Below are 14,800 nucleotides of genomic sequence, written 5' to 3'. Positions count from 1 at the left end.
CTCAACACCTTTGTCTTTAGGATATTCCATGATCACAAAAAAGAGACTAACTGAACAGAGAAAGAAATAAAAAGTCTCACCGTCGGCCACACACTAAAGGCTGAAGGTCATTGAGGTCATCTGATTTGGCCTCTGTAATCTGGAACACGACTCTCTGCAGGTCTGAGATTCCAACCTCCATGTCCTCCAGCATCCCAATCTCGTCACCTTACACAGTTCAAGAAAAAGAGATTAGTGAATGAATTCTCGCTTGTCACGTTTTTCTCAAAACAACGTGAATTTTTCTTAAATTTTGAAATATATGAATATAAGTCAGAAACTGACCATGTTTTACTCTGCCAAGGATTTATTTTGATGGAAACATGGGTCATAAAAAATGGTTACGGCACTAGCTGTTTTTCAGCTGTTTTTCAGCTGTTTTTCAGCTGTTTTTATACAGACTGATCCATTTCAATGAGAACTGCGCAACTGAGCCTTGTCAAGCCAGCATCAACTGATCATAACCAGAATATCCAACGAGGGTTAAAATGAAGGGCAACTGGACTTGGTTGAAGTTACTGGAAGACGTTTCGTCCCTTATCCAAAGGACTTCTTCAGTTCTGACTGACTGGCCCGGAAACTCAGCTATTTAACCTCAGTGGGTCGATACCGCTGGTTCGTTAGTGTTCCTTGTTGCTGTGACGACAGTCGTTACAGTCGTTGAGACTACCTGTGGCCAAGACTGAACGACCATCGTTGGTATCTTCACCTGAGGCCAATAGGTTACGTTTGTCGAGTTTCCTGGGCAGTGATGAAAGGACAGCATTGTAAGTGGGGGATAAGTGGTGGCGTAGACCCCCTCCCCTGTTCAATGACGGCTTCTCAACCCTGGTGTAGATGCTTCCTTGACACCTCTTTCAAACCATCCATCTTCTCTGTCTAAAATGTGCACCTGGTGGTCCTCAAACGAGTGTCCTCTGTCCTCTGTAAGTAGACTGCAGAGTCTTGACCTGAGGAGTTGGCCCTTCTGTGTTGAGCCATGCGTTTGTGTAGTGGTTGTTTAGTCTCCCCAATATACAGGTCTGTGCATTCCTCACTGCATTGGACCGCATACACTAGATTGCTTTTCTTGTGTTTGTACGTAACCTATTGGCCTCAGGTGATACCAACGATGGTCGTTCAGTCTTGGCCACAGGTAGTCTCAACGACTGTAACGACTGTCGTCACAGCAACAAGGAACACTAACGAACCAGCGGTATCGATGACCCGGGATAACGACCCCACTGAGGTTAAATAGCTGAGTTTCCCGGCCAGTCAGTCAGAACTGAAGAAGTCCTTTGGATAAGGGACGAAACGTCTTCCAGTAGCTTCAACCAAGTCCAGTTGCCCTTCATTTTAACCCTCGTTGGATAACTATGACCTGGATGACTGAGAATCTTCATAGACAACCAGAATAGGCTTGGCCTTAATTCAGTATCTAGTCTCTCATCGTATTGATCTGATAAACATCCATCCAAGACAATCAGGTCAAACTTCGCCTGAACATGTTGTATAAAAGAGATAAAAGTGCCTGTAATAAAGGCACTACACTACTTTGTTACTGGTTTACAATAGCACATCGCCTCAGCCGGGCTTAACCAAACCACTCTATTAAGTCCTTTCTAGAAAGGAAATAAAAACAAACAGCTGTTCAGTGGAGGTTTTGAGGTTGTCAGTCCTGATTTTACTCTTATAGTTTTACTCACTGTAGGTGCTGAGCAGGCTCTCAAACTGTGCCACCAGGCCAACCAGGTGAAGCTGTCTCAGGAAGCCTTTGTCCTGCATCCCTGCATACAGCCTCATGACAAAACCACAGGCTAAGGCTGCCAGCTGTAAAACAAACACACACACACACACACACACACACACACACTTGAGCTACATAGTCTGTAAGTTTTATTTGGCAACATCTAAGCAGCTGCAAGCATATGCACGAAAGCCCAGAATATGCAGGGCCTAAAATAATTTAGCTGCAGTAAGAGTGAAGAGGTCCAGCTCTCATAGCTGTATTCATACCATGGCACTTACATTACTGTTGTAATACTCTAATCAAGAGAATGTTGTCACTCCTTTAGTAGTTGTTAGTTTTAAGTTTGTTGAAGTATGCTGTGTGCAATAACACCTTGCCTTTTTTCTGGCTCACAATATATACACAATGTTTCCATTTACGTGAACGTTTAATGATGCGTGGGGGAAATAATTAATGTTGTCTAGAGAAGCTAGGCACGAGTTGGACCACAAAGGACAGGCAATGAGATAACAAACTGCCTTCTAGTAGCAGCTGTTGGATATTAAAAAACTATTTCTTTTTGCACTTTCATTTGCACTGACAGAGTGAAAAATTAGGAAATCTGTGATAGGTATTGTGAACACAGGGCATATAAAATCAAACATTTACCAGGGGTGTACATAAAGGGAGGAAACTCTCCACAACAGATGAACTAAAACAAGTAAATTACATAGGATTTCTGGACACTTGTTTATCATCTCATGGTAGACACCTACTGCCTGACTGAAGACCACCTCTCGCCTCTGTTGGAGGAGGAAGCCCTGTGGAATGCTGCAGGCTGCCTCCTGCAGGAGCACAAAGGTCATGGCTCTCTTAGCCTTCTCCACCACCTCCATTACACACTCCTTTAACCTGGTCACCAGAGGATTCAGCTGCTCCCTCCAGTCGCCTGCGGAGAAAGATGGTATTGTGACAAATAGGGACAGAGGTGTAGACAGAGATGGAATGATAATTATGATGTAGATTAAAATAACTTTTAATGCTTGTGTGCTCAGCCAGAAAGAACTCAAGTTTATCTGTGAGGTGAAACCGGTTCAGCCATTCATGTTGCCTTTAATTTGGGGAGGGATTACGGTAAGTCAAAACACTGTTTAAAAGAAAACATTGTTCAGGTCTTAACTGCTTACTGGAAACGAAACTGACAAAGTATAGTCACAAAATTGTTTATTATAAGGACCACACGGCCTCAGCCTTTCTTTCATTGTTAGGCACAGCAAATAATGGCGAGTGATTGACCAATGCATTGTATTATCGATTCATTAAATTAAACTTTTATAGTACTGTTATTTGCTATATTTAGATATATTTTGGTTCATGTGTATGAAGCAGTGCAAAGTGGAAATGGCTGGGTGAAGTGATTAGATCAGAGTGTGTCGTGATGAATAATAAGAATAATAAATAAACCCTCAAACAGCATCACTGCCTTGAAACAGCTGTGCCAATTGGTGAAGTGTGACTGTTTTATGGATAGCAGCACAACATAAACATACAGGAATACAAATTTGCAGCCAAAGGCAGATTATGTTATTATATTTTTTTTAAACAGTTAATTAGTATGTTGAAATTATTCTAAAAGAGAAAATGTTGAGGAAGTTTAAATGATCGCATCAATTCAATGCTATTCCAGTCATAATTTTACACCACGTTACGTCACAATGCATTTCAAGAATAAAACATCAAACACCATTTGTTTGTTAGAAAAAAGTTGGGAAGATGGCAACTATGCACAGAAATATTGACCACCGGTAATCTGATGGGACCTGTACAAGAGTGCAAAATATCGTGTTAAAACCAGCCTGTGATTGATGTGTGTAGAGGTGTGTGTGGTTGTTCTGTAGCAGCCTAGTGTCGTTAGCATGTAATTTAATCAAGATAAACACAGTGAACCGCCGTGAGTAATGGCACTCTCAAATCAGAAGCTGCAGATTTACCAACATATCCGTCTTGCTGTATTCAGATGGCTGCAGGGAGTTAATGAACTGAAGGAGACGCTTCTCACACAGTATTACGCAGCTGTGCACAACAGATACTATAACAATCACCCATTCATTTATAGATCAGTGCAGACGGCTTTAATGACGTCCCCGATTCAATCATATTATATGTAATTTTTTATGCTAATTTAAACACCTATACCGTTTTAAGAGTGTGAAATTAAAATATTTTAGTTATATTTTAATCATTTATTCTGTTATTGCTGTGGTTTGCTCGTCTTGACAAAGTCACAAATTTGGCAGTGGTATGACTTTTCATGTCAGATCAAAATACCAACAACAAAACACCGTGCGCACTGCACTGGGCATCAAAATACCACACAGACGGGCAATAACAAATTTCAAGGTCAGGAGTGTTGTTTGTGCTGGTTGTGGCGTCACCACAGAACTAGGCCCCCTTAAATTCACTGCCTAAATGCCTCACACTGTACTCTTTACTTCCTTACTGTGGTGTAATTCCTGTTCGATAAGGATATTGGAGGGAAACATAAAGCAGAGAAAGAATTCTCTAAAGTGAAAGTCAATCGCTCTGCCTCATTTGACAGTGAGCCAGTTATGCTGTGACAAGGGTGGAGAACCTGTTTATCCTTTACTTTTAGCTGCCAGTTTCAACTTCTCTATTCTCTCACTTGATAACTAGTTTTCACACTCTCACTTGCAACATATGGTATTGATGAGTTAAAACTAACTCAGGTAAACACAAGCAGCCTACTGTTTTTTGTTAAATTATTAAAGATCAGAAGCACATCCTATTTGTATATTCTCCCACTTAACATAGATTAGGGCTATATACTATACAGGCTACTAATTGTCAGATTACAATGATTTCATATTTTATTTTATACAATTTACAGCCTCTACATTCCCTTTGTGTATACCATTGTGGGACAATATTGTATATCAACAGCACACTTTGAGATGAAATGTATTCAGTATGCTCACTTTTGTCACACTGCACCATTAAAGAATCTGCTTAGAAACAGTAGACTGCGTGCACAATTATTAGGCAAATTGTATTCCTCAGTTTTATCATTGAACAAACACAATGCTATCAGTCAATCCAAAATATAATTGAACCTTAAACCTGAACGTTTAACTAAAGAAAAGTGAGTTTTGTCTTGCTCAGGAGAATATAAGTGTGCAAAATTATTAGGCAACTAAATTACGAAAATAATTTCTATCAAATTATTTTTTTATTCTCAATTTTTAGAGTAAGTGCAACAACAAATGGCAATTAAATAACATTTTTGGCCTTTCAAAAATATTTAGTAACCAATATAGCCACCCTTCTTTTCAGTAACTGCCACAAGCCTTCCATCCATGGAGTCCTTCAGTTTCTTGATCTGTTCGCTATCAACTTTCACTGAAGCAGCAACCACAGCCTCCCAAATGCTGTTCAAAGAGGTGTATTGTCTTCCCTGACTGTATATCAAGTCAGGTGAGGATGGGGGCCAGGTCGTTATTCGGGCATCTTTGGGGCCCTTGCTGGCTAGCCAAGTAGTGGAGTACTTGGAGGTATATGATGAATCGTTGCCCTGCATAAAGATCATGGCTTCCTTGAAAACTGAGGGCTTCTTCCAGTACCACTGCTTGAAAAATATAAACATAAAATCATCCAGAGACTGGCACGAGGTTTGGGAGTTGAGTTTCAGTCAGTCTTCAACCCGAAAAGGTAACTATCTCCTGTTATGGGCTGCTATCTTTAATGATAGCAGCCCATAACAGAACCCATCCTCCACCTTGCTGACAGCTGAGTTAAAGTTGTGCAGTGTCCATCAGAGTTTCAGCCACGGACCATCCATCTGGTCCATCAAGAGTCACTCTCATTTAATCTGTCCATAAAACCTTTGGAAAATCTGTCTTCAGGTATTTATTTGCCCAATTTTGACGCTGCAACTTATGAATCTTATTCAGTGGTGGTCGTGTTTCAGCCTTTCTGACCTTGGCCTTGTCTCTGAGCACTTAGCGCCTTGTACTAAAGGACACTCCAGGTGTATTGCAGTTCTGGAATATGGTGGCACTGGAGGACATTAGGTTCCTGTTAATTCACATTTAATTCTACTCAAGTCTTTCACAGTTAATGCGCCTTTTCTTCTACTTGCACTTTTGGCACACCAGTTGACTATTCGCTACAAAACTTTTGATTGTCCAGTGATCACGCCTCAAAAGTTTAGTTATTTCAAGACTGTTGCATCCGTCTGAATGGATGCAATTTTTGACTTCTCAGTTTCAATTAAACCTCTTTTTTTGGCCCACTTACCTGAAGTAATGAAGCTGGCTAATAATCATGCACACCTTTATATAAGGTGTCATTCACTTTCACACCCTCTGTCATTACAGAGGTTTGGAGTTGAATGTGCATAGAAATTATTTTTCATTCAGAATATTTACTTGCCTAATAATTGTGCGCGCAGTGTATGTAGGAAATGGGACACTGCTAAAGTGTGATGTCATGGTATATGCATTTCCTCCATCCGAAACAAGTTTCTGGCTCCTCTCTGGCCAACAGGGGGCAGTATTGGTTAAGTAATGTCCAAAATTAGTTTTCTGCCCCCCTTGCTGTCTGCTCAGCTGATTTCAACATATTTAAAATTTCTTGGGGGATAAGTGGGGATGAGTGTGGACCTGCACACACACACACACACACACACACACACACACAGTTAGATATGACAAAGAATGTATAGCACATCATCCTTGCCCTTGCCTTGTCAGAGAAATCATGTCTTATCTCATTCCGCAAATGCCGCCTCTGCACAGAGAAGGAGGAAACAGAACTCTAGCTGTCATCTCCTCACCAGCCCACCTGTCCAAACATCCAAACCCCCACAACGCCTTGTCATCAAAAGCCCGGCCTTCACCGGTCTTTGCAAGGAGATAAAGCCTCTCTCATTATTGCGTCCATGTTTGTATTTAGACAAGCAGATGACCACTTGCTCTGAGACTGTTCAGCATCTTAATAAAGGCGCTCGGGAGGGTTGAGCTTATCTTTCACACTGAACACCCAGCGGATGGCCTTGTTCTTACCTGCCAGCTCACTTGGACATAGGGACACACACAGACATACATGCACACGAAGGCACAAAATTATACACATGTGCCAGCGCTCACACAGATGCCTGAGTGTGCATTTGCCTGTGACAGACACCCATGCACACACACACACACCACCTCGCCTGGTCAGACTAATGCCGCTGCTTTGTGTGCCAGTTGGCAGTTGAAGCAAGCTGGGCACTTGTCTGGACACAAGCTTGAAGCAGGATTTCATTGGTCGTAAGGGAAGACTGGGCAGCTTGCGGTCATCAGTGAATGACCCTGCATATTAAATAGTGCTTTCATCCACTTCTCTGGCAACAATTAAAGTTTTTTTTATTGTTTTTTTTTTGCTAATGCTTTAACTACAGGGAGCCTATAAGTTCGACCAGAGTGACTTTAAAGTCTGCATTATGCTACATATGTTGTTGCCTATGATGCATCACTTATCTGTTTGACTGAAGAGAAAAAAACAACCTCTAAAATGGGAAGTTTTCCATAAATTATAATTTATTTACTATACTATATCTTTAAGTTTATTTTTTTTACTTTTGTAGATAAATGAGATGTAACAGTTAATGTCTAAATGGAGTCTGAGCTATTTTACACACAGCAGCTTGTCTGCAGATATCTAAGTGATTCACTTAATAGCTTTAATTACCACATATGAAGAACTTTAATACCAATATTGGGATTGGTCATGCAGAAAAAAAATACAACAAGACTCTGCTGTGCCACCTGTTTGTCTGAGCCTGTCGGTGGCAAAATTTACTTACGCCCCAATGTAACACCTTGCAGCCACTGCAGCCGGTTTACCGGCTGCCGGCTGAAGCCATCTACTGCACAGATTCCAAAAATGTTTGTACCTACTAGTCATTTTGGCCCAGGTTTAAATATACAAAAATTCTCCTTTAATAGAGATGATTACATGATGCTTTACAGCAACTGTTATTTACCGGGGTTGTGTGAGGTGATGACATCAGCTAGCTGCTGCTCAGTGACTGGCTCTTGCTTGTTGTTGTCTTCTTCCTGGATTTTATCCACCATGGCGATTACACAGTTGAGACATTTGGCCACGTTTGCCCACACCCTGTCCTAAAAGAGCCAAATACACAATCTGAAGTCAGAGAACCCTCACTGATTAGATCTCTCTCTTTTCTCAATCTGTTTGGGATAATGAAATAGAGGAAAACCAAAAAAAACTGAAACTGTTGAAGCAGCTAAACCATTACAAATAATTCTAAGTCTAAGTCTGATTTCACACCTGCCTCATTTAGTTCGGTTGAATTGCACTAGAGTTTGTTTTCCCCCTTGGTGCGGTTCGTTTAGTCAGGTGTAAATGGAGCAATGGCGAGACCTCCTTGAAGAGGTGCTCTCGGTACGCTTTCAACATGAACTCTGGTGTGGTCCGCTTGTTGTGTGAAAACAAACAAACCAACCACATGGTTTTTATGATAGCAGAGATGTGATGTGAGCATTATTTCAAAAGCTAAACCACTAATAAATCCATGTGCTGACCGTGAAATGTGTTCAGCGATCTTATAATTGATCTGTACGCCATGTATAGGCTATGTTTATGAAAATCATTTGGTAACGTAGGCTATACGTGTCAACGCAGGTATTTTCCTTGACTAATAGGTCAAAAGTTTTTAAAAAAAGGAGGGCAAGTAGTACTCCGTTTACCCTGTCAGTTCATTAATTCCATAAAACATTTGTGACAGCGATACCACAGTATACTGTAGTCTAATTAGCCCCAAATTATTACTGTACTACATGTCCTGTTTTTACGTTATTATTCATAATAGGCTATGTGGTCAATCTGCGGTCTAACATTACTGATCATGCTTATAATGAATTATTACTTTGTGAGCTCTTTGCGATACAGATCAGAAGCATTAAAGTGCTACATAAACTTCAGTCACCAGAGTTTGATTTCCCCACGTGGGTCTTGATGATGCAGGATGACAATCGCCAAAGCTGTCCAATCAACAAGTTACATGTAAGTCTGTGTAACGTCATGGTTACTTGGCTTGGTTCGTTTGTAAAAATGTGTGTGAACATGAACCGGACGGGAACTAAAATGCAACAGCGTATAATTTTTTTTCACTTTGTCCGGACCAAATGAACCAAACTACAGGTGTGAAAGCACCCTACTTTCTGCCCAAAAGGTAAAAAAAATTTGCTGTCTGTATATGCTGATTACTCTCAAAATGTTTTCATTGTTTCCAGCTTGTGACAATCCAAATGCGTGAGTGTGTGTATGTATATTTTAAGTTGTGGTGTGTTTTGGCCTTGAGAGATAATTAGGCAGTGACGTGCACAAATCATGATGAACTCCAACAGTCATATACACTTCAATGAAATTCCGATTCTGTGACAAGGATACCACAAAATAATCTTCTGCAGTCAGTTTGTCATGATGAAAAATTTTGAACTCTTTGAAACTTGCATTTAAAAGAAAGAGGGATGTTTGGTATGCAATCTAATTTTGCAAGTAATTGAAATTTGAAATTTATCTGTATTTCAGTAATAGTTTATCTTCATGTGTGTCCTCTACCATGAGGACCAGCACTAAATATAACACTTTATCACATTGTACTTTAAAATAAATAAAACCATAACAAGTCAGAGCTTTGAAAGACTTTTTAATGACTTAGAAAAGTAGTCACGCTCACCCATTCCTCCTCGTCGTACTCTTTATGGTGCGGTATGGACTCTTGGTGCTTCACAAGCCCACCTTCTCCTCTTGTCATGGTTTGCGATCCTTCCACATTATTACACACTGCTGTGCTCTCAGTGATTGACATAGCCGGACTGTGGCCTGGAAGTCCCTGGACTGGACTCTGACTCTGTTCGCTACTCTGGTGGATGTAGCCTTGATGCACCGGGGTTTGCGTGTGGTTCTTGGAAACGTACCCAGGGCGCGCTGCGTGCAGTGCTAGTAGTGCACTCTTGACCAATTCATCCTTAAGTGTGTGAACAAATTGTTCTGTCTGTAGCAAAGAGAGAGAAAAGGAGATTGAAAAAAGTTATTGTGGGAAATGTGAGGGCTGAAAAAGCAAGAGACACAGAGTAAGTGAGAGAGATAGGGATCGTTACATTGGCGAGGTGAGCAGGTGGAAGTGACATTGGAAGTAGGTAACTATTTACAGAGGAGTGAAAAAAAACAAGGAAAATGAAGACTGTGCTTCACCATAAAGTAGCTGCTCTTGATTACCACAGCACAGCCTGCTAGCAACAACAGCAACAAACAACAAACAATTCAATTTCTTCTCCTCTAGCCTGCTTCTCAGAGGAGCACACCTCCTTTGATCTCAAAATCACCAGCTACTGTAAGTTGATGATGATCTCGGCACCAAGGAGCCTCACACTCGCTGCCGCCACGGCGTAAAAAATGATAAGGGCTCTCAAGAGTAATTGAGTTAGCACTGCAATAAGCAATTTTATTACCACAGCAAAATGCTGCCTAACAAAACACGGGTCTCCATAAAAAAAAAACTGTGAAGTCATTATATACATATATTGGCCACACAAACACCCTGTTTCTGTTTCTAGGATGTGGACTGAATAGTGAGCTTGTTGAGACTGCCAGAAGTTGAGGAGACAGCTTAGTCAGCAAAGAAGCAGAGAACTGTGGAAAAGAACCCCGAGCTATTCCTGTCCCGATACTAGTGACGCTTTGTGTGGATGTCACAAGGAAGTGACTCTATACTTTTTTGGCTTGTGACCCTTTAAAATACAGCAATGTAGACTTCTGACAACCTTTTAACAGGCTGCATGTGCAAATTACCCGTAAGCAGTTTAACAAAGCAGTGATTTTCACTTCTCTGATTTTGTTATTTGCGCACTTCCCCTTTACTCACCCAAATATACAGTAGCACAAGAAAACAGTATAAATTAAAAATGGTTAGTTTAGCAGAGTTGTTTTTAAATTCTCTCATATAATCATGTTTTGACACTTCAAGTTTATCTTGTAGTCCTTTGGTGGATTGTATCTTCAATGATGAAAATCACCATCAAAAGTTATTGTGCCACTTAAATTCTGTTCAAGTAAGGTTTTTCTCTCATGTTTGGCATTTATTCCTCTGTTGGTGAATTTCTACAATTTCTTCCTTTTCTAGTCTTCTCTTGTCTCTTATTATTCACCATTCTGACATCACCACATTCGATCTTTCATCTTTCTGCCTCTGTGTTTCTCGAGGCAAATGGGGACATCACGTTCTGGGATATTTCAGACAGGGTTGGAAATTGCAATTCACTGCTGATCAAACTGTTTTGTTAATTTCAAAGATTCGTAATCACTGAGTATGTACTTCACTTTACATCAGTACATCACTGTTCATCCAGTAATGCTGTGTTCAGTGTTCATCGTTCAGTGCTTATTATTGAGTTCAGTAGTAGGTTCAAACTGTTATGCTCAGTTCAGTACAAAACTAACTCAGCAGCCAAGTGTTTATGGTTTCTTGGTTGAGCTAGTGTTAATTTGAAGAAGTTGGGAAAAAATACGACAAACTCACAGCTACGCTGAAAATGGGTTTTCCACAATACTTCCCATTTATTGGTAATACATCAACCTTATCCAGCCCGGTTTTATGGCTACTGTTCTATCATACATGAGTAAAACAGAGTCTTACAAACTACACACTTGATTTGAGAAGCCTAACAAAAACAGGAGCTCAGCAACAGGCATCCATTCACAGCAGGCGTAACTTACCGCTCTACGAAATTGCGCTGCCTGATGACGCTTCTCACGTATCTAGGCAACACAGTATCTTAAAGGCGCACTTCACAATTTCGTCTGTTACATAATCTTGACATTTCTGTGTTTTTTTTATTCAGCTTTAACATTAACTAAGAAGTACTCACAGCTGCGCTGATGTTGGTGCTTTTAGTCACCACCAGTGAGGAGCTTCCCTGCCAAAAACTACTGCCTTAATCAGTGACAATGATGGTTCAGTATAGTCAGCCCAGTTTGAAGATTCAATTGCCATATTCATACCTGTACCATCACCCACTTGCTGGCTTTCCTCCACTACCACCAGTGTCTACACTCTGAAGATCTCCGACCTTCATATGGACCTGCACTTAATGAAGATGCTTCACATCAGTGGGGTCAATTGTCATACACATCCAATTCATCTCTCTTAGCTAAACTGTAGTTCCCAACACTGGCGTATTACTTCTGTTACTTTGGCCGCTTCACAAAGTCATTATAGCTTTTACTGAGAAGAATCTGCTTAGCCGCTTTAAGAGTGTTCCTCTCAGCTACAGTCGGTTTCAGTCATTAAGAAAAGACTGAGCCTGGTTTAACTGCTCTGCTCATGATTTAAAAAAATATATAAGGATTGTAAATGGCCCATTTGATGAATGTTTGAGCAGAGAAAGCAAATTATGACTGCGCTGAAAACACCACTGTATTTAATTCATATCCATTTTAATTGCCTTGCATGGCCCAAAATGAGTTCCATTACTGAAAGTCAATGATATGAGAGCGGAAATCTATGGATAAGACTACATGTGTAATTGCCTGAGAACAAGCATTTCTGCAGGAATACTATTCTGTGATGCACACAATTGTATACAAATAACTAAACAACATTTTAAAAGAAATGTCCAAATGAGCCATGCTTGATTCTGTAACCAAAACACTTAACGGGAACTGGACTTTTAAAATGTAAATTTATATTCAAATTGAACTCTGCTTATCTGACCTCAATGTTAATTTGCAATCTATGAGACCATGTATTATTCATTATCTTCCCTGCGATGAGTGAACAAAGCCACACACTGTATTTAGAACAGTCTGGATCATATTTGGGCAGGGTCACAGTTCCAGTGCTCATACAGTATCGTTTTATGCCGGTGAATTTATTTTTCCTATCAATGTAATCCACGCATTTTTGTTGAGGATATAAGACAATTGATTACATTACAAATCAAACATATCAATCAACAAACCAATCAGTCAATCAGATTCCTAAATATTCAGTTCCAGGACTTGTATCGTGTAAGTACAGGATCTACAGTAAGTGCAAAATACATTTGTACTGCTGGATCCATATAGATATTATGTTCAAAGTAAAATATCACAGGTGCACTCCTTTGGGCAAAGGAGAAAAGCACTGCATCTTCATTTTCTCACCAAAGCTAAACCATAGCAACTTTGCTCCTCCGTGTGCAAAAACTACTCCTAAGTCTAGCTCTTCCACACCTACCTGTTTTAGAGATCAGAAACGCTCAAAATCCCTGAGGAGAAATTCAGTTGCTAGTCTTTCTTCAATATATCTGCTGATATGATCTTGACTGAGCAGAAGTTCAAGTCAGAAAGTACCTCTGTGGACTCCAACTGAGAAAAAATAAGGTGCGTTTGATCTAAAAAAAAAAAGAAGAAGAAGAAGAAGAAGGAGAAAACTAGGAATCTATTCACCCCTGAATGTTTTCAAATGGTTTTACCCTAAAGGATGAGCGGAACTTGGCTGAGTTAAAAATAGAGCTTTTTCTCTCAATGTAACTTCACTTGAGAGGTGAAGGGAGGCTGAATGGATGGAGCTGGTCCGATTCCAACAGCACTTGGCTGTGAGGACACATACTCACTATTGCGTGTATGACCTCTATACACCATATAATTTAACATAATCATGCATAGACTATCCAACCCACAGCTCTTCCCAGGTAACTGTTACAGCGGAGACATATAACTTGTCCTAGGACACAGCTGGAGGGAGGGGAGATGCCGTGCAATTGCCTTTTCACTGTGATTATCATCAGAGTGAAATTATTATTATCATCATCAACAGAATCATCACTGTATATAGAGAAGCAACAGCGCATCTGCCGTGTCCAACGCTAATCAGAATGTGCCCGGGAAAAGTATTCTGGAGTGAAATATTGCATTAGGCCCCGAGTCAGGAGGTCTGAACCAAGAAGGAAAAAGTCAGAGGCAGTGAGTGCTTAATAAAAAAAGGTTCTTACACCCCCCTGATTTTCTCTGCAGGTGTCTCATCTTTCCCAGATTCTTGGAAGGTGTGACTCACTGTTTTTATTGAAGAAACTTAACGCACTCTCAAGTGCATCCACCTTATTTATATGTCTGTAAGAAGCATATCACATATCTCTCTGACCTTAAGTGTGAGTTTAAAGTGTGTATATCTCCCTTTTTTCCCACTTTAGTTTTGTTCCTTATGTGAAATGAGGGCGTAAAGATAAAGGGTGTTGCGGGCTGCAACTAATTATTTTCATTATCGATTATGCTGCCAATTCCTTTGTTGATTAATCAATTAATCAATTTGTCTACAATTCCCAAAATCATTTCCCACATCCAAATCTTATGTATTCAAACATCTTAATTTATTCAACCAATTTACAGGTCAGTGTGCTTTTCACTGAGGACAAGCTTTAACACATACAGGAAATATTTGGCATATTTTTATAATTTTTATTTTAACGCATAGGTATTTGTGTGTCTGTAAAAAAAAAAACAATCTGTATTCTGTGAAAGATGACCAGATGTGGAGGTGGAAATACTGATATAAAATCTGACATTGTTCATGATTGGAGGATGAGGAGCTTGAAGAGAGTGATGTCACTTGAACATCAGCTTTAACACACAGTTTCACACTTCCACTATCCTTAACCACACACACACATACACACACAAACACAGCTTGAGATAATAATCAGAGAGCAGCCCTGCTTGTGCTGACCAGGCCAGGGGTTTACTTGGCCAATATGTGTGTGTCTAATCAAGGATGAGAGGAAGTGGTGACACACCGAATGTACCAATTAAGCAGGCTGATTGGGCTCTATTCCACTGTGGCAAAAACAATCTCTCCCACAACAGATTGCAATCTGACAGCACCAGATGTAATTCATTAATTATACTGATAAAAATGCCTCAACTCCATAAACCTCCATGCTGCTATTCACTTTTGTTAGTTTGGCGTATTTATGATGAGTTATAGATTTT

The 14,800-nt window shown here is 40.2% G+C and overlaps 1 protein-coding gene across 1 annotated transcript in view; it reads right to left on the bottom strand.

Annotated features, from left to right (window-relative positions):
• inpp4b (inositol polyphosphate-4-phosphatase type II B) overlaps positions 1-14,800 on the bottom strand; it is a 192,427-nt gene that overhangs the window by 12,630 nt on the left and 164,997 nt on the right. The window contains 5 exon segments of the mRNA XM_038713158.1: positions 81-207; positions 1,725-1,848; positions 2,524-2,696; positions 7,791-7,929; positions 9,510-9,827. Of these exon segments, the coding sequence (XP_038569086.1) occupies positions 81-207; positions 1,725-1,848; positions 2,524-2,696; positions 7,791-7,929; positions 9,510-9,827 (881 nt within the window).

The sequence above is a fragment of the Micropterus salmoides genome, unplaced genomic scaffold (genome assembly GCF_014851395.1).
Source record: "Micropterus salmoides isolate LMB-PRFRI ecotype aquatic unplaced genomic scaffold, ASM1485139v1 Ms_hic_scaffold_12, whole genome shotgun sequence".
Taxonomy (NCBI): domain Eukaryota; kingdom Metazoa; phylum Chordata; class Actinopteri; order Centrarchiformes; family Centrarchidae; genus Micropterus; species Micropterus salmoides.
This window is presented reverse-complemented; position numbering and strand designations above follow the sequence as displayed.